This window comes from Pongo pygmaeus, chromosome 19, assembly GCF_028885625.2.
Source record: "Pongo pygmaeus isolate AG05252 chromosome 19, NHGRI_mPonPyg2-v2.0_pri, whole genome shotgun sequence".
NCBI classification, from domain to species: domain Eukaryota; kingdom Metazoa; phylum Chordata; class Mammalia; order Primates; family Hominidae; genus Pongo; species Pongo pygmaeus.
In genome coordinates, this window is record NC_072392.2 from 77,963,650 (window position 1) to 77,986,392 (window position 22,743).

Sequence of the window (22,743 nt, forward strand, 5' to 3'; positions counted from 1 at the left end):
GGCTGAGCCGGCTGGATCACAAGATCAGGATTTCGAGACCAGCCCGGCCAACATGGTGAAACCCCGCCTCTACTAAAAATAAGAAAATTAGCTGGGTATGGTGGCACATGCCTGTAATCCCAGCTACTCGGGAGGCTGAGGCAGGAGAATCACTTGAACCTGGGGGCGGAGGTTACAGTGAGCCGAGATCGTGCCACTGCACTCCAGCCTGGGTGACAGAGCAAGACTCCATCTCGGAAAAAAAAAAAAAAAAAAAATTCCCAAACCAAAAGACAGCCCAGAGAGTCTGTCTCTCACAACTAGGGTATTTTATTTACATCCCACATTGTTCATAAGAGCATCCGAGGGAGTGTAACTTGGGGGACCCAGGCTTTCTGCTCATCCTTGTTCCTGTATCTCCATCTCCGTTCTCCTCATCAAGCCTGTCTCTGATCCAGCCACTTAATTCCATGGGAATTAGAAGACTGAATCTAGTTAGGGGCTCCCCTCCATTTGGTCTTTCCTTACTTTCCAGTGCCTGGAGCTCTGGCTTGGGACTCAGCGGATTGGGGGTTAAGACTGATCCCCTGCCCTTTCCCCTCCCCTCTCCATCCCTGACTTCAAAGTTTTCATAAAGCCCAAGTCACTGCTTCCCTGACCCCATAGTGGCAGCTCCATCTCAGCTTTTGGTCGGTTCAAAACAGCAGACGCTGAGCCCTGGCCTGGCCGCCCGTTCTCCTCGTTCTAGCCATCTCCTAGGGTAAGCACCAGCATGCCAATGACCTGGGGGGCCACCAGTCCTTGCTCCTCCAGGAGAGGAGGGCTAACTAGGATAGAAGCTGACTCAAGGGCAGGCACAGTGGTTCATGCCTGTAATCCCAGAACTTTGGGAGGCCGAGGTGGGCAGATCGCCTGAGCCCAGGAGTTCAAAATTGGCTGGGTGACATGGCAAAACTGTCTCTACAAAAAATACAAAAATTAGCTGGGCGTGGTAGCATGCACCTGTAGTCCCAGCTACTTGAGAGGCTGAGGTGGAAGGACTGCTTGAGTCTGGAGGGTCAAGGTTCTAGTGATTGACACTGCACTCCAGCCTGAGTGACAAAGTGAGACCCTGCCTAAAAAAAATAAGAAATAAGAAAAAGAGAGTTTGCCCTGTGGTTAGGCTTAGAAGGCATCCCATTGGACAGGGCACGGTGGCTCACACCTGTAATCCCTGCACTTTGGGAGGCTGAGGTGGGCGGATCAAGAGGTCAGGAGTTCAAGACCAGCCTGGCTATCAGGGTGAGACCCCGTCTCTACTAAAAAAATACAAAAAATTAGCTGAGCACGGTGCACACCTGTAATCCCAGCTACTTGGGAGGCTGAGGCAGAATTGCTTGAACCGGGACCCAGGAGGCGGAGGTTGCAGTGAGCTGAGATGGCATCACTGCACTCCAGCCTGGGCTACACAGCGAAACTCCGTCTCAAAAAAAAAAAAAAAAAAAAAAAAAGGCATCCATTGGCAGAACCCCTGTTTCCAGCCCAGGGATGAAGGTAGCCAGTTGGTAATTGTGAAGAACCTGCCTGGAAAGAGATGGACCTGGAAAAATGGGAGCAGCTCAGGAACCAGAATGTGTTCCTTTAGTACTCATGTGCAAAATATATGCTAAATTACATGCAAATCAATGTCCAATCATTATAATCTCTGGCAATTTGGTAACTAATGCTGTGACACTATCTGGTCTAGGACGGTTCTGGCTCCCTGGGGCCAGATCCTGCTCTGTAGCTCCCACAGGAGAAACCATCACAGACCAAAGGCCAGCGGGGGCCCCAACACTCAAGGACTGTTTCTCCCACCACCATCTGTGGATTTTTCCAGCTGTTTTTCTTGGCCCAAGGATCACACCCATAGGGATGCAGATGGGGGAAGGGGAAGCTGAGAAAGCAGTAAAGACAGAATGAGCTGGGGAAGAGGCAGATGGTAGGAAATGGAGACGGAGAAATGGCACTAGTGGCCCGGCCACCTGAGATGGGATACCTGGGAGGGACATCTTTTCAAGTAGAGGCTGTGTTGGGGCATGGTGAGAGAGGGTCTTAGCAGGTAACCTTCCTTTCCTCTCCAGACTGAGGAATCAGAGTTCTGATTGTGGAGTGCCTCTCTCTAGGACGGGGCTGCAGCATAGGAGTCTCAGCTGCTTACATCCAGGTCCAGGATTATGTCTGCTAACAGACGCTGGTGGGTACCACCTGACGACGAAGACAGTGTGTCTGAGAAGCTCCTGAGGAAGACTCGGGAATCTCCGCTGGTGCCTATAGGTAAGTGAAGAAAGGAATGGGGTGCCAAGTAGGAGGCCTTCTCTGAGCAGTCATGTCTCCTGGTACCCTCCAAAGAGAATGAAGCAGAGGTCAGAAAACTCGAGTGGTCCTACTCACGGAACAGGGGAAACAACAGCAAAGGTGCCAAGGGGCAAACCCTTACAATGAAATCAGGACGTCTGGATGGGTGGAGGTGGCGGCCAACCGAGTACATGGGATATGAGGAATCTGGAGCACCAACACCAAAGTGGGAAGGGTCAGAGGAACACCTTGGGGTCCCCCAGGGCTTCCTTCCTGATGGCCCTGGTAGAGTAGGAAAACAGCTGTACCAGGAGGTGGGAGCCAGCAGTGTGGCTGGAGAAGGGCCCAGGGCGGAGCAAATTGGTGGGGAGGGGCTGTGTCCTGGTGATCAGCTATTTGTATTTGGGGGAGGGGCATCACTGGTGGTGATCAGCTATTTGTATATGGAGGAGGGGTGTCACTGGAGGGAGGCAGCCACTTTGAAAATGCCATTGAAGGGCAACAACTCTCTCTCTCCCTATATATATTTTTTGAGATGGAGTTTCACTCGCCCAGGCTGGAGTGCAATGGCACAATCTTGGCTCACCACAACCCCTGCCTCCTGGGTTCAAGTGATTCTCCTGCATCAGCCTCCTGAGTAGTTGGGATTACAGGCATGCACCACCACGCCCGGCTAATTTTGTATTTTTAGTAGAGATGGGGTTTCTCCATGTTGGTCAGGCTGGTCTCAAACTCCCAACTTCAGGTGATCCACCTGCCTCGGTCTCCCAAAAGTGCTGGGATTACAGGCATGAGCCACTGTGCCCCGGCAACAACTCAATATTCTAATGATCCCCCTAGGTCCCCCGCAATGCCCACCCCCCCCCGCCAACAGATGCTGCATAAAACCAGCTGTTTATCCAGGTGCCCAGCCTGCCTGGTAAGGTATCTCTCATCAGGGGAGTGCTGTGCATTGTGGCTGTGGCCCAGGGGCTGTGTTCTCTGCCCACAGGCTTAGGAGGCTGCTTGGTGGTAGCAGCATACAGGATTTACCGGCTGAGGTCTCGTGGTTCCACCAAGATGTCCATACACCTGATTCACACCCGAGTGGCAGCACAGGCCTGTGCAGTGGGTGCAATCATGCTAGGTGAGTAGCTTTGTGGGGTCGCAGGAGAATGAGGGCTAAACCGATTTTGCAGAGTTTGTAGGTCTTTAAGTCCCAACAATTAAAAGGACTGTGCTTGGCTGGGCGCGGTGGTTCATGCCTGTAATCTCAACATTTTGGGAGGCTGAGGCGGGCAGATCATGAGGTCTGGAGAAAGAGACCATCCTGGCCAACATGGTGAAACCCCGTATCTACTAAAAATACAAAAATTAGCTGGGCATGGTGGCAGGTGCCTACAGTCCCAGCTACTCTGGAGGCTGCGGCAGGAGAATTGCTTGAACCTGGGAGGCAGAGGCTGCAGTGGGCTGAGATCCGCCACTGCACTCCAGCCCAGGTGACAGAGTGAGACTCCGTCTCAAAAAAAAAAAAAAGACTGTGACTTTAAGCTCCTGTTCTGGGCTCCACATCACATGCTTGGTGAAGCCCCTATACTGAGCCATCTTCCCTGTTTAGGCTCCTGCCCCAGGCCTGTGGGGACAATGTCTCATGACAGTTTGCCCTAGGGGTGAGAAAAATCATGCAACAGAAGATATGTTGAATTTCTCTTCCTCTTGAGATTAAAAAGCAGACAGCCACTTGCTAACTGTGTGACAGTGGACAAATCTTTCTCACTGAGCCTCAGTTTCCTGATGTGTAACATGACAATAACCACCCCTGGCTTGCCTGCCTTGCAGGCTGCTGTGAGGTTTCTCAGATACACAATACATGTGAAAGTGTTTTGTGAACTGTCAGATAGGTGGTTTCCCCAGGTTGTGTGGTCAGATGCTTGAAGCAGCTGTTGGGACCTGGGGCAGAAAGATAAGTAGGAAGCTGGACTCTCAAGGGAACAGCCGGAGGTGAACCCCTGGCATGCCTGAGAGAGCCAAAGGATGGGTGAAGGGTTTGATGCCAAGGGGCATTATTTCTTTTCTCTCACACAGGTGCTGTGTACACAATGTACAGCGATTATGTCAAGAGGATGGCACAGGATGCTGGAGAGAAGTAGGACTCCTATAGGAGCCGGGGCTGTCCAACTCCCCTAAATCAATCCCTGGTATATTTCTAATAAAGCAGTTTTGAGGAAAATCAACAGACTCTTTTTCACTGGGGGAGAACAGAGTAAGGGACTGGTGGTAGCTGGGGAGAGGACTTGGAGTAAATGGCTGGCAATCAAAGTGCTCTGGCCCCCTACTCCAGGGCAAGGGAGATTCTTCGGGGAGGCAGCAGTTTCCTGAAGAGGTGGTGGGGTAGACCTCTGATCCCAGGAACCCAACAGCTCCCAAGCCATCTTAGGTCCCACCCAGAAGCAGCATGGAGTGGGAGCAAGGGGGCAATCATGGGGCCTTGGCGCTCATGGGAACACTGAATTAAAAGGCAGGCGGCTTCCCTGGGGACCCAGGCAGGAAGGAGGCTGCAGCTGGAAGCAGAGGCAGTGAAGCCTCTTGGGAGATGACATATATTCAGAATGTAAGCACCAGACGGGGCAGGGGAGACGAGGATGAAAGGAGCAGAGCAAGACAGAGGTCAGAATGTTCTGTTCACTTGCAAACCATGGCTAAGGTCAAACTTGTAGAAAATAAAATTCCATGTAAATCCCAAAGATAGGGCCCCTTGGGGTTTCATCCCCTTCTCTTTCTGTGAGCCCAAGCTCCTCTCTTCTCCTTGGGAATGGAGCCCGGCAGAGGCCACAGAAGGAAGTAGGAGGCCAAATGCTCCTCTCTCACTGGGGCTCTGGGTTGGAGGTTGGTGAGTTGTTCAAGACGGCAACAGCAGCTTCCAGACACCCTCTGACAACACGAAGGCCACGTCATACGAGGTCTCAGCTTCAAGTACAGGAGTTGCAGCCCACTGTAGGGAGCAGGAGCTCCCAGGAGTCCATGCACTCACATGGGGTAATTGAGCACAACATCCTGTTTGGCAAGTTCCAGCAACATAGGATCATCGAAGAATTTGCTGATGCTCACATCTTCACTGAGGCCCTGCAGGGAATGGGGCAAATACAAGAAAGCCCGAGGTGGTTGCAGACTGAGCAAGGAGACTATCCAAGACCTGTGCTCAGTGGGGAGGCTAGTGGTGGCTGGAATGTAGGTGGTGGTGTTTCAGGAGCCCTGCCTTTAGGGTACTATCACATGGGAGGATAAGGCTCTCCTTTCCCAACGAGACTGGGGCCCAGGTTTGGTTGCCTAAGGAGTATACAGATCATATCTCTACATTGGAAAAGTGTCCCTTAGGAAAAGGGGCCAAAAGAAAGAGAGAGATCCTGCTTCTGAGAGTCCTGGGGCGTTGAGGGATGGCAACAGGCCCAAGGGAGACATACCTTCCTACGACGGGTTTTGATCATGAATTCCCGGGCCAGGTGAGGAGCTGGCTGTGGCTCCAAGGGGCGGATGACAATGCTCTTGTCCAGAGGATCACCAGGCACAATCTAAAAGGCAAAGGAATTTCAGATGGCCCAGGCAGAATTCTCAGAAGATTCAGGCCCAGAAGCAGGACTCTTCTTATTTATTTTATTCTTAAATTTATTACTTATTATTATTTTTTTGAGATGGAGTTTCAGTCTTGTCTCCCAGGCTGGAGTACAATGGCATGATCTCGGCTCAACGCAACCTCTGCCTCCCGGGTTCAAGTGATTCTCCTGCCTCAGCCTCCCAAGTAGCTGGGATTACAGGCATGCACCACCATGCCTAGCTAATTTTGTATTTTTAGTACAGATGGGGTTTCTGCGTGTTGGTCAAGCTGGTCTCGAACTCCTGACCTCAGGTGACCTGCCTGCCTCAGCCTCCCAAAGTGCTGGGATTACAGGTGTGAACCACCATAGCCGGCCCTATTATTTCTATTTTTTTTTTTTTTAAACTGAGAGACACAGATTCAAGTTGCCCTGAATATATGCTCCCCAGAGGAGGACTCTTCTCCAGGATGCTGTATACCTCACTTAGGGCTTGGAGAGGGATCAGGACAGAAGGGGATGAGGCTTGCAGAGGTGGGAAGCCAAGTCCACCAGCCTGCATTGCTTTCTCACCTGCCAGTGGTGGAAGACAGACAGAGAAAAGGCTTGTCCCTGGGTGTGAGTCCGGAGATCAGTCTCAAAGCCAAAAGAGTCGATGGCTGGGATAAAAGCTTTGATGGTGTACAGAGGGGAGCCTGGGATGGGTGCATCCTGAGTCACGTGCCCCCTGAGACAGAAAAACAAAGGCTGAGCCTCTAGTCGCACATAGGCCAAAAGCCAAGAAGCAATCCAGCATTTGCTGTCCCCAAATGCATTCCAGCCCAGAGTTACCATCAAAGAAAGAGTAACCAAGAATGTTCTACAAAAAGCAGAAAAGGCTCAGGGCTCTCAGTATAATTCCCTGTGGAAGTCAAAGTGGCAGCAACCTCTGGGCAGAGGACAGGAGTGGGATGGTGAAGGGACAAAGGCCCAAAGACATTCCCATCACTGACTTGCCTCAGCACCGCCTCCAACAGCTCTGTGAGGAGAGGATCCCAAAAGAACTGTCAATTTTTTTTTTTGGAGATGGAGCCTAGCTCTGTTGCCCAGGCTGGAGTGCAGTGGCGCCATCTCAGCTCACTGCAAGCTCCGCCTCCCGGGTTCACACCATTCTCCTGACTCAGCCTCCCAAGTAGCTGGGACTATAGGCACCCGCCACCACGCCCAGCTAATTTTTTGTATTTTTATTAGAGACGGGGTTTCACTGTGTTAGCCAGGATGGAGAAATGTCAAATTTTAATATGCAGAAAAGCTGGGGCTTGCCTCCCTCCGTTCCTACTTCTTTCTGGAAAATCAGCTCACGGAGTTTCCAGAGTGAGGAGGGTAGAGGAGGCCAACCTCTCCTCCCTGCAGGAGCCGAGGTGACTCTTGTTATGCTCTTGCTCTCAGCACTCTCCCTAATATGCCTGGGGCTGCTCACCTGCGCCTGGCCAGGACGGTATAAACTGCAGAGACGCAATCTGCAGGGGCCTGGACCTCTACAAAGTAGTAAGGCTCCATCAGACGAGGAGTAGCCTGCAGCAGAGCAAGAAGAAAGGCCCCTCAGCTTGGGGAAGGCTGGGGGTCTATATAGTCCCACTTGCTCCTTCACTTAGTCCCCTGTCCAGTGAAGCAGATGGTCCCCTACCGCCCCATTCTCTTACCATGAGGAAGGCAGAGTAAACGACTCTCCTGGCTGTGGGGATGATCTGGCCCCCGCCCCGGTGCAGGGGCTCCTGGGCAACCACTGCATCCAGGATCTTAAACTTGACATTCCGAATCACTGTAAAGGAGGTGGAGGGAGTGACTGGGGAGAGGTTCTGGGCCTGTCATGGGGCCACGGCGGAGTAGCAGTCTCCTGCAACACTGCAGCTATCTTGCAGTCATGAAAGACATGGTACAGAAATCACATGGGAGGTGGGCGTTCTAACTGAATAAGCAAGGCCCATAGCAGAGGTCAGAAGTTAAGCACATGTTCTTAGTGTTTGCTTCAGGCCATGCTCAGACTTAGAGCTTTCCTAGAAGTTTATTTCCTTCTTCTGCACATATTTACATTTTTGTGGATGTAGAATTCCAGAATTGTACATTTGGTCCATGAAGCCCAATCAGGGTCTATAAACCACTCCAATCTCATCATCCTCTTGATATCTCTTCTCAAATACGTCCAATGCCAAACCCTTCTCAGAAATGAGGAGCAAATGACAGTTTAGAAATGACTTAAATTTCCAGGCTACACCACCAGGATAAGGAAGGAAAATGGAAGAAGCTGGCCCAGGACTTGGGATGGTCCTGTGTACCCCAAGCTGCTTCTCCTGCTGAGTCCTAAAGATGGTGAGCCCATCCCACTCATATGCCTGGCTGCAAGGACCCTCGAGGACTGGGGTGGGAGAGTGCTGGTGGACTTACATTCATCACAGAGGGGGCCCTCCCTGGTTCCCCACTGGAAACCTTGAACGATGCTGTCCTTCACTGAACCAAGAAGAGCCTTGTCCACCTACAGAGAAACATGAGGCCTCCTTAGCAGTTGCCCTGGCAACAGCTGAAGCGTTTAGAGGGAGAAGACAGATGTGCCTGTAAGGAGATACTGTCCTTCACCAGAGGACACAGGATACTTTTGGGAAAAGAACACTTTGTAGTTTCTTCCACTCCAGAGGTAAGAGACCGCCACCCAGTTCCCATCAGTTCTGCTGTACCTCGGAGGGCAGAGTATCATCCACCAGAATGTTGGGGCCGGTCGCATCAGGGCCAAAAGCCCAGATGGAACGGGCAGCCAGCAGATCCCAATCGTACTTGGTCTGGAAGAACTCTCCCAGCTTCTTCCTGGGGAAAGGAGGAGACAATGGAGCTGTCAGCCAGCTCTGTGATTGCTGGTCCTAGAGCCACAGACCCTCCCTTCCTGGAAGACAGTCACTTCATCCTACCCACTGTGCCCAGAACAAGAGCAAAGGCAAAGACATAAATGCTTCCCAGAAAGATGTGTGCTCGTAGAGACCCGGCAGTTAAACTGTGGCATCCCTGCCTCCTTTCAACCCTGGCGTCAGAGCCCTGTTCTCACCTGTTCCACGTAATCTGGACCACTTCATTCTCTATGTCCTCTGCCAGGCCCTTCTCAAGAGGCTCAGCAATCATGGTGATCTTGTTCCTGGTCAGAATGGAAATGGGTGGTAAGGATGGCTAACAGAACAGCAGAAGAGGCATTCCTAAGAAAAGGGTAACAAGATGGACAGCTGAGGAAGTGACATCAGTGAAAGCCACAGGGGCCAAGCGTGGTGGTTCAGACCTGTAATGCCAGCACTTTGAGAGGCCAAGGCAGGAGGATCACTTAAACCCAGGAATTTGAGGCTGCAGTGAGCTATGGCTCACACCACTGCACTCCAATCTGGGGGATACAGCAACATACTGCCTCTTAAAAACAAACAGCTGGGCGTGGTGGCTCACCCCTGTAATCTCGGCATTTTGGGAGGCCGAGGTGGGCGGATCACGAGGTCAGAAGATCGAGCCTATCCTGGCCAACATGGTGAAACCCTGTCTCTACTAAAATACAAAAAATTAGCCGGGCATGGTGGCGTGTGCTGGCGCATGCCTGTAATCACAACTACTCAGGTTGAGGCAGGGGAATCACTTGAACCTGGAAGGCGGAGGTTGCACTGAGCCGAGATTGTGCCACTGCACTCCAGCCTGGCAACCGTGCAAGACTCTGTCTCAAAAACAAAACAGAACAAAAAAAAAAACCCAGACAAACAAACAAACAGAGCCTGGGCAACAAAGCAAGAGACCCCATCTCTATAAAAAATTAGCCAGCCAGGCGCAATGGCTCACACCTGTAATCCCAACACTTTAGGAGGCTGAGGCAGGCAGATCATGAGATCAGGAGTTCGAGACCAGCCTGGCCAACACAGTGAAACCCCATCTCTACTAAAAATACAAAAATTAGCTGGGTGTGGTGGCACTCACTCCCTGTAGTCCTAGCTACTCGGGACGCTGAGGCAGGGGAATTGATTGGACCCGGGAGGCAGAGGTTCCAGTGAGCCAAGATCGAGCCACTGCACTCCAGCCTGGGCTACAGAGTGAGACTCTGTCTCAAAAGAAAAAGAAAAAAAAAAAAAAAACCAGGTGTGGTTAGCACACCTGTAGTCCCAGCTACTTGGGAGGCTAACTAAAGTAGGAGGATCGCTTGAGTTCGGGAGGTTGAGGCTGCAGTGACCCATGGTGGCACCACTGTACTCCAGCCTGGGTGACGAAGTGAGACCCTGTCTTGAGGGAAAAAAAAAAAAAAAAAAAAGCCACAGTGTCGGGGCAAGGTAGAGCAAAAAGGGCAAAGGGCTCATCTTTCTTCCATTTCAATCTACTGGTCTTTATAAAAGTAAGGTTTAAGCTGGGCGTGGTGGCTCATGCCTGTAATCCTAGCACTTTGGGAGGCCGAGGTGGGTGGACTGCCTAAGGTCAGGGGTTCGAAACCAGCCTGGGCAACATGGCAAAACCCCATCTCTACTAAAAATACAAAAAATTAGCCCGGTGTGGTGGTGCGTGCCTGTAATCCCTGCTACTGGGGAAGCTGAGGCACAAGAATTGCTTCAACCTGGGAGGCAGGGGCTACAGTGAGGCGAGATCGTGCCACATACTCCAGCCTGGGCGACAGAGCGAGACTGTCTTAAGCTGGGCATGGTGGCTCACATCTGTAATCCCAACACTTTGGGAGGCCAAGGTGGGAGGAACACTTGAGCCCAAGAGTCCAAGACCAGTCTGGACAACAAAAAATAAAAAAATTAACAGATGGCCTGGTGTGTGCCCATAGTCCTAGCTGCTTGGGAGGATTGCTTAAGCCCAGCCAGTTGAGGCTACACTCCAGCCTGTGTCAAAAAAAACAAAAAAACAAAAAGTGAGTAAGGTTTGGAGTAAACTTTTAAGATAGTCATTTTATAGAGACAAAGTGGCAGTTATGCAACTCCTCTTGGGAATACCCAAGGCGAATAATCCCATGTCATTGTGTTCAAAGGCAGAAGGGCTGAGAGGGCTGGAGTGAAACTCAAGTATTGTAAGCACCCCCCATTCCGAGCTGTAGAGGTCTCTATGTGCATAGTGCTCGAGGTAGGGGTGGAGGTGGAAGATAAAGGAGAGAGAGTGTCCAGGAGGCTGCAGTCCTGGGGACACTGTGCTCCAAGCTTACTTCTTATTAGGCGTTTCAGCAAAGCACTTGAGGGAGGATGTTTCCACCACCGTCTCACAAAACGTGACAACTGGGTCAGCTACCTGGGAAACAGAAAATAAATTACTGAAGTGAGGTCTACTTTTGTTGGAAGGACAACCATTTACCTAAGGAATTCAGAAGCTCCCTTGACACTACCTCTGTGAAAACCCCAACTGCCTTAATCAGCACAAGTGACAAGTACAACAGCAGGTTAAAAGAGCGTTCAAACCATCACCAAAAAGCCCGAGAAAACTTACTATAGTAAAGAAATTAGATTCCTGAGCCAAGAGTAAATGGGGTATCAAACTAGGGCCTTAATTCTAGTCTTCAAAGGTAGCTCTCAGCATCCGTTCGGCCGTCCACCGCCATTCACTGAACAACCCCCATGGGTCTGACAGAGCTGGTGCTAGAGACCCACTGGCGTGCACCCGTGCCATTCTCAACCCACAGCATCTGAGTGAAGCTCTGCCCTGAAGCCCCAACATGGTCTGCTGCCCAGGAAACCTAGTGTTTTCTATGACACCAATCCTTCCTCCTTCCTAGATACATCAGTAAGAGGAGTCTAAGAGGGGTACTGAGGGTCTCCACAGGGTCTTGGAGAAAATACGTCTCAACTAGCACAAGGAGGCCAAGAACACATGGTTTGAGGGGCTACATCAAGGCTTGACGAAGAATCTGGGAGAGACAGTCCCCACTCTCTCCTTGAAACCACCCACTCTGAGACCTAATCACCACCCATGGGTTAATTGTTTAATTGTGCAATTATTTCCCTAACAAAGGACCAAGAATAACTTTGGCTTGGGAGCCTTTATTTTCTTTCTCCCTTTTTTTTTTTTTTTGAGACAGAGTCTCGCCCTATCATCCAGGCTGGAGTGCAATGGTGCGATCTTGGCTCACTGCAACCTCTGCTACCCGGTTTCAAACAATTATCCCGTCTCAGCCTCCTGAGTAGCTGGGATTACAGGTGCCTGCCACCATGTCTGGCTAATTTTTATATTTTTAGTAGAGACAGAGTTTCACCATGTTGGTCAGGCTGGTCTTGAACTCCTGACCTCAAGCAATCCGACTGCCTTGGCCTTTCAAAGTGTTGGGGTTACAGGCGTGAGCCACCATGCTCGGCCTGTTTTATTATTTTTCAATGCATTTATTTTTTGAGACAGGGTCTTGCTCTGTCACCCATGCTAGAGTGCGGTGGCATGATCATAGGTCACACTGCAGCCTCGAACTGCTGGGCTCAAGCAATCCTCCTGCTTCAGCCTCCGGAGTAGCTGGGACTAGAGGTGCAAGCCACCACATCTGACTAATTTTTATTTTTTAGTTTTTTGAGACAGGGTATGACTCCATCTCAAAAAGGAGAGCAATGGCACAATCATTGCTCTTTGCAGCCATGACCTCCTAGGATCAGGTTGGAGAGCAATGGCACAATCACAGTTCATTGCAGCCTTGACCTTCTAGGCTCAGGTGATCCTCCCACCTAAGCCCCCCAGTAGCTGGACTACAGGTACAAGCCACTGCACTGGGTCAGTATGTAGAGACGAGGTTTCACTATGTTGCCCAGATTGGTCTCAAACTGGGCTCAAGCAATCCTCTCACCTCAGTCTCCCAAAGTGCTGCGATTACAGGCATGGACCACCATGCCCGGCCTGGCTAATTTTTTTATTTTATTTTTTGTAGAGACAGTGTCTCACTTTGTTGCTCAGGTTGGTCTTGAATTCCTGGCTACAAGCAATCCTCCCACCTCGGCCTCCCAAAATGCTGGGAGTGAGCCACCAAGCACGGCTGAGCCTTGATTTTAAATGTATGACACAGCAGAAGGGGGCAAACCAGTTCTCAAAAACCTTCCCATATAAGGAGCAACAGATCACGGTTTTCACAAACACATGTACTCCTCTTCCCTTGGAGCTTCCCAGGAATTCAAGGATTTAGTCACTTGTGAAACTCTGGACCATGAACCCAGCTCCCGGCCAGATACTGCTCTACCTTGATGTCTATCTCTGAGTACATCTTCCGCAAATCATGCATCACACAGTCCAGGTAGAGCTCCCCGGTGCCCAGGATCACATGCTCGCCAGACTCCTCCACCTGAAACACAACAGGCAGTCACAGCCTGGATTCTCTTATGCCAGCAAAAGCACATACAAACAAAATCAAGGCCAGAGCAGACAAGAAGGTGCCTATCAGAAACAGCTACTACTTAGCATCTGTTCCAGCCTCTTCAAGAAGGTTCAGTGAGGAGCATCTGCCTATGAGCAGGTCCTCAAGACACCAGGACCACTCAGCATGGTGCTACTAGGTGTGAAGTCAATGATTTAATTCCCATCTTAATGATTTAGGTCAAACTCTACCCTATATCCATGGACATAAGCTAGCCCTTTAGCCCTCCTGGCCTGCTACCTGGAAAGGTACACTGGCAGGCTCGTAGTGTACAAGGATCAGAGTAACAACTCACTTTTCCTTCTCTTCTCGAGAAAATCAATTCAAAGTATACTCATTAAGAAATGTATTTTTTCTACATAAAGACATCTGGGGAACACACACACACACACACACACACACACACACCCTTGTCCTGTACCCCCCACCACTGCCCCCTCCTACACAGGTCTTGTTTTAACACACACACACACACACACACAACCTTGTCCTGTACCCCCCACCACTGCCCCCTCCTGCACAGGTCGTTTTAACACACACACACACACACACACAGGTCTTGTTTATACACACACACACACGTCTTGTTTACACACACACACACACCTTGTTTATACACACACACACACGTCTTGTTTACACACACACACACACACACACACACGTCTTGTCCTGCCTTCACATGACAGCCATAGGCTGGGCTTGCTCCTGACACAGGTTCCTGGAAGCAGCAGATCACGAACACCTGACGGATGTGAGGCGGTGTGCAGCTCTGCCCATTCAGCTGGGGATAGTGGGGTTTGGCGGCTGCTGCAGGCCATGGGCATACCTTGGTGGTGAGGGATGGATAGCTCTTGTTGACCTTACGCAGGCCATCAAGCATCTTGGGCAGCTCTGAGGGGTTGACTGGCTCCACAGCAATCTTGATAACAGATGTGGTATTGAACTTCAAGGGCCGGAAAATCTGAGCCTGAGATCCAAAGCACAAAGGATTGAGGGCAACTGGCATGAGCAGGCACAGAAAGTGCAGAGGTATGAGAAGAGAAGAGGACTTGCTTAGGATCAGACTATGTATTCCCCAACCAGGAGCCTGGTGCTGAGTGGGGGTAACCTGAAGGGCCATTTCTTCCCAGGTATTCTGGCAGAACAAAGAGAGGAGGAAAAGAATAAAAGGCACCCGTCCTAATTCCTCGCATCTCAACTGAGTACAGGGAGAATCCAGCAGGGTCATATCTAGAAGGCTAAGCCTGAAACCAGGACATGGCAATGACTCTGGATTAGTCCCCTGTTTGTGCTCACGTGTGTCCCTGGGACCATCTAGCTTAAGCCAACCCAGTTGGTCTCTTCAGAAACTCTACCTCCTCATTGCCTCGGGGTTCGGTTATGGTTGCTGTCTTCACAATTGGTTGATCAACACCTTCAATCAGAACCCAGTTGCCAGCAGGAACACGGTTCACCTCGATGTGGTACCTGAAGCAATGTCCAATAAGCAGCAGTGAAACTTAGGCAGAGCATTCATTCCCTAATTTTTTTTTCTTTTTTTTGGAGACAGGATCTCACTTTGTTACCAGGCTGGAGTGCAGTGGCACAATCTTGGCTCACTGCAGCCTCGAACTTCCAAGGTTCCAGTGATCCTTCTGCATCAGCCCCCCAAGTAGCTGGGACTACAGGCATGCACTACCATGCCCAACTAATTTTTGTATTTTTTGTAGAGACGGGGTTTTTTCATGTTGTCTAGGCTAGTCTTGAACTCCTGAGCTCAAGTGATCCTCCTCCCTCAGCCTCCAAAGTGCTAGGATTACAGGTGTGAGCCACCACATCTGGCCTACTCCACAAAAATTTACTGAGTACTTGCTGCATGCCAAGAGCAGGGTTGAGCAAAACAGATACATTCTAGCAGGGGAGAGATACAGTAAAGAATCATTATCCACACATGTATGTGGTTACAAACTGATGGGCATCATGAAAGAAAAGTACAAGGTATTTCTGTGAGGACATAACAGGAAAATCTTATTCCAATTGCAGGCTCATTGTAAAAAGCTGCTCAAGGTGTCGACTGTAAGGGGCTAGCAAAAGCATCAAAGAAGGCCGGGCATGGCGGCTCACACCTATAATCCCAGTGCTTTGGGAGGCTGAGGTGGGTGGCTGGATCACCTGAGGTCAGGAGTTTGAGACCAGCCTGGCCAACATGGTGAAACCTATCTCTATTAAAAATACAAAAAATTAGCCGGACGTGGTGGTGCACGCCTATAACCCTGGCTACTTGGGAGGCTGAGGCAGGAGAATTGCTTGAACCCGGGAGGCAGAGGTTGCAGTAAGCCATGATCATGCCATTGCACTCCAGCCTGGGGTGACAGAAAGATAGAAAAAAAAAAAAAAAAGGCTGGGAGCGGTGGCTCACGCCTGTAATCCCAGCACTTTGGGAGGCCAAGGTGGGTGGATCACGAGGTCAGGAGATTGAGACCATCCTGGCTAATACGGTGAAACCCGTCTCTACTAAAAATACAAAAAAATTAGCTGGGCATGGTGGTGGGTGCCTGTAGTCCCAGCTACTTGGGAAGCTGAGGCAGCAGAATGGCGTGAACCCAGCAGGTGGAGCTTGCAGTAAGCCGAGATCACAGGCACTGCACTCCAGGTTGGGAGACAGAGAGTGAGACTCCATCACAAAAAAAAAAAAGCATCACAGAAAACTTCCACTTTCCCAGCTCTTCAATATTCCGCCTTTCGGCATTTAGGGTGGATTTGACAAAAGGGGCCACCATTGAGGCAGAGTAGCCACCTTAGGGAACACAAATGCCTTGGTTTAACTTGTCAACTGGGAAACCAAACTCATAAACTGACAAGTAGTCCAGAGGCCCAAGCTAAGTTTGACTCTGCAGATTGGGATGCTACAAGGGATCCAATGAAGCCTTCTCTCTTGGTCAAAGAGTAGACAGTGGAGTTGGGGAACAATTTCTTTTGGGAAGAAACACAAAGATTATGACTTAAGGAACACAGGAGAGGAAAATGAAAAGAGGATTAAGATGAGTAACAATGGAAATCCTCCTACAAAAGTTAATACAAGCTTCATGTCTTCAAAAGGGCTTTAAGATGGCGTGTGGTGGCTTGCACCTGTAATCCAACACTTCAGAGGCTGAGGTGGGAGGATCACTTGAGCCCAGGAGTTGGAGACCAGCCTGGGCAATATAGTGAGACATTGTCTCTACAAAAAACTTAAAAATTAGCCAGACATAGTGGTGTGTGCTTATAGTTCCAGCTATTCGGGAGGCTGAGGTGGAAGGACTGCTTGAGCTCAGGAGGTGGGGGTTGCAGTGAGCTGAGACTGTGCCACTGCACCCTGGCCTAGGAGATAGAGTGAGACCCTGTCTCAAAACAAACAAACAAACAAATAGGGCTAAAAAAAAAAAAGTTCACACGAGCCACCCAAAGTGCAAAGGCAAAGCTTCTGGCACTATTCCAACAGTAGCTGCCTTTGGCCCCAACAAACCTGGGATAGGAAGAACTAGAAGTCAATAGCCCTGCGGAGGGAGAGCCACTTTATCCCCTCTTGCACAGAGCCTTGCAACTACTTCCAAGGAGGATCACTCCTTCTAGCTCCTTGGGGGCAGCCCCTGGATAGACATCAAGGCATATCCCTGGGGCTCTGGTTGGCAGTACCTGGCCACAGAGATCCAAAGGCGGCCCACGGTGCATATCTGGGAGTCTTCCTCATCCTCCAGGGTGTAGTTCTCCCCCAGTACCTTCACAGGCTGCCCAGCATGAATGGTGCCACTCAGCACCCGGCCAAAGGCGTGAAACTGGACTCCATCATCTGTGCTGTACATCTTAGTAGTGTGGCACATCAGGGGGCCCTGGAAGAGGGGACAGGGTGCAGCTTCAACCACATCTACACTCCGGGGAAGTACTACTCCCCGCCATCTTCCTTGACAGCAAGGACATGAGCTCTATGAGGAGCTAGAGAAAGATGAGGCAGTCTCATCTCCAAACTATGTTCTACCCCATCCCTCTAAGGAGGATGAATAGGAGACATGGCAGAGCAAAAATATTCTCTTTTTTTTTTTTAGGAGGATAAGGGCATTGAGGAAGAGACACAAATTTAAGATGGCAGACCAGCACTATTGGCAAGATTACTTACTGTCCCAAATTTCCTCTTAAGATGTAACTCAATTCTCAACTGGCTGTGTATTTATGATAAGAAACTAGACGGCCTAAGAAATGGCTGGGAAAGATGTTTTTAAAAGCCAGGACTGACAAGATTAGCTACCATTTGTTGAATCTTTAGTATCTGCCAGGCAACATGCTGAACACAACCGTAACACTTCCTTAATCTTATTTAAATCTCATAACAACCGCTGACATTTTATTATGCTCGTGTTATAGAACAAGGCCTTGAGGCTCAGGAAATGTGAGTAATGTTCCCAAGGTCATAGCATTAGCGGTGGCAACATCAGGCTTTGCATTCAGGCCTGACTGTGCTCATGGGGATGGGGAGGCAAGGGTGGGAAAGTGGGCATTACTCCTGTGACCAGAAATCAGTATCCCCACACAGGAAGGGGGAAAAAAACCCAGAGAACTGGGGAGCCACGTGCCCTTACATCAGGGTCACAGTCACTCATAGCCTCGCCGAGGTCGGAGTCCACACCGCCAGTGTAGGTGTGCTCAATCTTGGGCTTGGCGCCCACCTTTGGAGAAGGGATATGCTGCACACACATGTCCACAAAGCCTGTGGATGGAGAAGAGAAAGCCATTACTACATGCCTTCCCAGGGAGCACGAGCAGGAGTTACTGAACCATTCACAATGGTCAGAAAGCTCAAAGTGTGGGGACTGATTGTTAGCTCTAAAAGCTCTGGCACTATAGATAGTGATAGCCTGCTTCCTGCGAATGTGCTGCTAAAAGATTTGGAGTCACCCTGATGCCAGAAAAGAGCAAGAAGCAGGTATCAGTGGTACATGGTTCCTTGGAACTTAGCTGACAAAAAGTTTAAAGTACATCGATCTATGAACTTTTATTGGCTATACGCATTTACATGGAACGAAATAAGCACCCCATCTAACATCTACTTAAAACAATTCCCGACCTGACTCCCACTGAGAAACACTGCATGCATCTCTATTCAATAAGTTACCCCGTTTTCCGAACACATTAATAAACCACACAAGAGGGAACCCCCATGAGCACACTGGGATAGGCCTGTCTGCCTTCAATGGTATCTAGTGTGTCAGACTGATGGGCAGACCAAAATAAGCTATTAAAACTATGCACCTTGGGGGCCCAGACACCTAATTCCCACCGGACTTAGAATCAGAGACTGCTGAGAAGACCCTCAGCCATCACCCTTTCCACTTCCCTGATTTTACAGATAACAAATCAGAGTCATGAAGAATTAGGTGGCTGGCCCAGGGTCATCTCATGGAATGGCCAAGGCAGGATCGAGACAGACTCAGGTGGTTTTTTCAACCAGTCCAGTGTCTTTCTGCTGTATCACGTGCCTTCTGTGTAACTAACCAAGTGTCCCAAGTCCTAGCCTAGCGCTTTTTGCACTATTGCACACCACCCAAGCATCCACCTTCCCGGCTGCCCCCTGGAAAATATACCAGAACCACAGAGCCTGCCTCCCCATCTCATTTACTTGAACACTCCTCCTGGCAGGAAAATGTAATTCCTTTTGGTTCCCAAGATAGAATGTGTGCCATCATCCACTAAGGAAAGTAGCTAGGAAAAACACCAGTGTTCTGCATCTCAATCTGTGGTTTGTTGAAAAGATCCTCAGATTTCTGACCTCCATCACTGGGTGAGAAAAAATTGCTGTGATACCTGTGGCAGGGCACGAGGATGACAGAGTTAAGGGGCCACGAGCACGTTATTACCTGTGAACTCGCCAAAGAACTTTTTGCAGACCAGCCTGAGCAAGGGGCGGATGTTCAGCTTCAGCTCTTCCTTCGTCAGGTGGATGCCAAGCTCGTCTAGGGTCCGTGGGAGGCTGGTGTCCACGTCACCTACAACCTGTGAGGGTGTAAGACACCATGTCAGCTGTAGTGAGAGCCTGAGCATGGTGCTAGAGGGAGACAAGGGAAGTCCAAAGAAACATCTGAAGAACTCCTTCCCAAGGCTCTCTTCTGTGGAGACAAAACTCTTGGCAAGGACAAAAGTTTGGTTTCAGCGGCATCTCTGCTACCTACTCTTCAAACCACAGGCAAAGCCAACTTGGTTACATCCCCATCCCAGCCAATAAACCAAGCACTCAGATTGATTACTCCCAGTGCTGCCCCCTGGTGTCTGAAAAGCAGCATCTCATCCCGCTCAGAAACTCCCTCACCTATTAAATAAAGTCTATTTACAGACTTCTCAGATTTAGAGGATCATTGTGCACTGGAAGGAACCAAAAAAGGTCACCTCACTGTGGATCCTGTCAGGGCAGGGCCAAGCTAAATCACCCTCAGCAGACTCAAGGTCTCTACTGAGGCAGGCTCTATAAATTTTTTTTTATTAATCCATTCCAGTCTGACATAAGATACTAAGTATTTTTCAGCACTAATAAATTTTAATTGCTATTTTATCTTGTTGCTAGGTTTTGCTGTTTTGTCCACTGGAATGGCCACACACATTTTGTGTATGTGTGTGTCCACTGTGCTTATTAAATACCTGCATATTTTATTACTGTCTTGGGAGAAAGGTCTGTATGAAAATTCCTACAATTTTTACCCTTTTAGTCCTATCTTTTAGGGAGTACAAATTCATATAAATGTCACATTATATTCCTTTTTTTAGAGACAGGGTCTCGCTCTGTCACCCAGCCTGGAGTGCAGTGGTGTGATCATGGCTCACTGCAACCTCCACCTCCTGGACTCAAGTGATCCTCCTGCTTCAGTCCCCCAAGTAGTTGGGACCACAGGCACATACCACTACAACAGCTAATTCTATTTTATGCGGAGATATAGGGTTTCGCCATGTTGTCCAAGCTGGTCTTGAACTCCTGATCTCAAGCGATCTGCCCACTGGGACCTCCCAAAGTGCTGGAATTACAGGCGTGAGCCACCACATCTGGCCATGTCATATTCTTTGCTTCTCAGCATTCCACATGCTTAATTAAATCCTTACCATTTCCTGACAAATGACTTCAATCTGACAAGCATCACATATTGTGCAAACAGTTAAGAAAGCGAAGTCCATATGAACATGCTTTGTTTTGTTTTTTTCTGAGACAGGGTCTCACTCCATCACTCAGGCTGGAATGCAGTGGTGTGATCATGGATCACTGCAGCTTTGACCACCAGGGTTCATGCAATCCTCTGGCCTCAGCCTCCTGAGTAGCTGGGACCACAAGTGCACACCACCACTCCCAGTTGATTTTTTAAATTTTTTTTTATTTTTTTTGAGACGGAGTCTTGCTCTGTCACCCAGGCCAGAGTGCAGTGGCACAATCTCAGCTCACTGCAGCCTCCGCCTCAAGAGTAGCTGGGATTACAGGCATGAGCCACCACGCCTGGCTAATTTTTGTATTTTTAGTAGAAATGGGGTCTTACCATGTTGCCCAGGCTGGTCTTGAACTCCTGGACTCAAGTGATCCTCCCGCCTTGGCCTCCCAAAGCATCTGGATTACAGGCCTGAGCCACTGTGCCTGGCTCAGACATACTTTTAGTGGTTGCAAAGCAGTTCATTTTATGGGATGTATCATCACTCATTTAATCAGATTAATGAGCACAACTGACAAACATTTAACTTATTTCCAGTTTTTTCCCTTTTCCTGCTGTTACAAACAATGCTATAAGCTGAGGTGGTGGCCTCCTGCCTGTAATCCCAGCACTTTGGGAGGCCAAGGCAGGAGGATCACTTGAGGTTACAAGTTTGAGACCAGCTTGGGGATAATGGCAAGACCCCGTCTCTACAAAAAATTTTTAAAAAGTTAGCCAGGCATGGTAGCTTGCACCTGCAGTCCCAGCTTCTCAGGAGGCTGAGGTGGGAGGATTGCTCGAACCTAGGAGTTTGAAGCTGCAGTGAGCTATGATCGTGCTATTGCACTCCCACCTGGGCAACAGAGTGGGACCTTATCTCTAAAAAACAAAAACAACCAAAAATGCTATAATAAACACTTTGACTTATATGAATAACCAGGAGGACTTTCACAATTATATCTGTAAGTTAAATTTCCATAACTGAAATGATTAGTTCTAAGTGTCACATTCTTCTCAACAGTCAAGATCTGTTCATAAACCTGCTCTAGGAAAAGTCTTTTCTTTCATACCTTTTCCCTTTCCTTTGATTTTTTTTTTTTTTTTTTTGGGTGACAGAGTCTCACTCTGTCGCCCAGGCTGGAGCGCAGTGGCGTGATCTCGACTCACTGCAACCTCTGCCTCCCGAGTTCAAGCAATTCTCTTGCCTCAGCCTCCCGAGTAGCTGGGACTACAGGCGCCCGCCACCATGCCCAGCTAATTTTTTGTATTTTGGTGGAAACGGGGTTTCATCGTGTTGCCCAGGCTGGTCTCAAGCTCCTGAGCTCAGGCAATCTGCCCACCTCGGCCTTCCAAAGTGCTAGGATTACAGGCATGAGCCACCGTGCCCGGGCCCCTTTCCTTTGATTTTAATAACACTTAGAGTAGTGTAGTGTTCTGGATCCAGAAGATTACTTCTGGAACAATTAGTGACCAACAACCACCCTTATACTTAACATAAAACTGAGCAGGTTTAGGGACAGAGGGAAGTGTGGGTTCACCAGCTCTTCCACACTGTGCTTATAAGAGCAGATCTGCCCAGTGTGACCTGACACACTCACCTGGGCGAGGATCTTATAAAGGGGCTCCAAGATAAACTCCACGAAACTTCTCTGGGAGCTGCTAGTTGGGGCCTTTTTGGTGAACTTTCGTCTAAAAGGAAAAATAAGTTCTGAGTGACCCAGGGGAAAAGGCACTATCACTGATCCCAAGAGGCATTGTCTAAGTGCTGAATCTGAACAACAGCCCAGGGGAGGAATGTGTGTGTGACTGTAAAGTTTCCAGAGACAGATTCCTGGAAGGATACATGGTTATGACCCTCCTGGATGACTGAGCTGGGCTGTAAAGACTTCAGGAGAAACAGCTTCTCGCCAGATCAGAGCTTAGGAAGCCAACCCATTTAGGGGAGGAAAGACAGTAGTTTACATTAAAAAAAAAAAAGTAGGTATTTAATCTTTGAACTCAGAGAATTTCACTGTCTGTTCTCACTTACTGGGTAAATGATTACCCCTCTGGAAAGTCACGTCCCATACTCTACTTACGTCTTAGGGTTGAAGTAGATGTCACCCCAGAGTCTTTTAGCAAATTCTTGGTAATTAATGTCACCTATGGGAGAAGCCACACAATTATAATCTACCTAGCAAAGTGTTGTTCAAAATTCTGTTTCAGGTGCCACAGGTGGTTCATAGCTGAGAACTTCTAGCACTTTCCTTTCCAGGGTTCAGGCATTTCCTTCTAACCAGAGAGGAAAACGAGAACACTGAGGCACAAGGAAGGACAAGACTGGTCCAAAGTTGACAAGGCTGTG

At 49.3% G+C, this 22,743-nt stretch overlaps 2 protein-coding genes across 5 annotated transcripts in view; one reads left to right on the top strand and one right to left on the bottom strand.

Annotated features, from left to right (window-relative positions):
- Nucleotides 1-1,873: 1,873 nt before the first annotated feature.
- Nucleotides 1,874-4,493, top strand: HIGD1B (HIG1 hypoxia inducible domain family member 1B). 4 transcript variants are annotated; one of them, XM_054456528.1, is made up of 4 exons: nucleotides 1,874-1,939; nucleotides 2,124-2,274; nucleotides 3,287-3,421; nucleotides 4,360-4,493. In XM_054456528.1, exons 2-4 carry the CDS (start codon nucleotides 2,175-2,177, stop codon nucleotides 4,422-4,424), a joined length of 300 nt encoding a protein of 99 aa, XP_054312503.1. In that variant the 5' UTR covers nucleotides 1,874-1,939; nucleotides 2,124-2,174; the 3' UTR covers nucleotides 4,425-4,493. The 4 variants fall into 4 exon arrangements, 3 of the variants coding, with proteins under 3 accessions (XP_054312503.1, XP_054312501.1, XP_054312502.1); XM_054456526.1 differs by having other exon boundaries at nucleotides 1,881-1,939; nucleotides 2,082-2,274; XM_054456527.2 differs by lacking the exon at nucleotides 1,874-1,939 and adding an exon at nucleotides 1,966-2,039.
- Nucleotides 4,494-4,938: 445 nt separating this feature from the next.
- EFTUD2 (elongation factor Tu GTP binding domain containing 2) overlaps nucleotides 4,939-22,743 on the bottom strand; it is a 48,681-nt gene continuing 30,876 nt past the window's right edge. The window contains exons 12-28 of the mRNA XM_054456524.2: nucleotides 22,478-22,541; nucleotides 21,998-22,088; nucleotides 19,095-19,230; nucleotides 17,820-17,947; nucleotides 16,882-17,075; nucleotides 14,583-14,694; nucleotides 14,054-14,194; nucleotides 13,051-13,152; nucleotides 11,050-11,132; nucleotides 8,938-9,024; nucleotides 8,576-8,702; nucleotides 8,289-8,376; nucleotides 7,547-7,665; nucleotides 7,324-7,418; nucleotides 6,438-6,591; nucleotides 5,736-5,843; nucleotides 4,939-5,397 (exon numbers count right to left, since the gene is read on the bottom strand). Coding sequence (XP_054312499.1) covers nucleotides 5,302-5,397; nucleotides 5,736-5,843; nucleotides 6,438-6,591; nucleotides 7,324-7,418; nucleotides 7,547-7,665; nucleotides 8,289-8,376; nucleotides 8,576-8,702; nucleotides 8,938-9,024; nucleotides 11,050-11,132; nucleotides 13,051-13,152; nucleotides 14,054-14,194; nucleotides 14,583-14,694; nucleotides 16,882-17,075; nucleotides 17,820-17,947; nucleotides 19,095-19,230; nucleotides 21,998-22,088; nucleotides 22,478-22,541 — 1,925 coding nt within the window. The 3' untranslated portion in view covers nucleotides 4,939-5,301. The remainder of the gene's footprint in view (nucleotides 5,398-5,735; nucleotides 5,844-6,437; nucleotides 6,592-7,323; nucleotides 7,419-7,546; nucleotides 7,666-8,288; nucleotides 8,377-8,575; nucleotides 8,703-8,937; nucleotides 9,025-11,049; nucleotides 11,133-13,050; nucleotides 13,153-14,053; nucleotides 14,195-14,582; nucleotides 14,695-16,881; nucleotides 17,076-17,819; nucleotides 17,948-19,094; nucleotides 19,231-21,997; nucleotides 22,089-22,477; nucleotides 22,542-22,743) is intronic.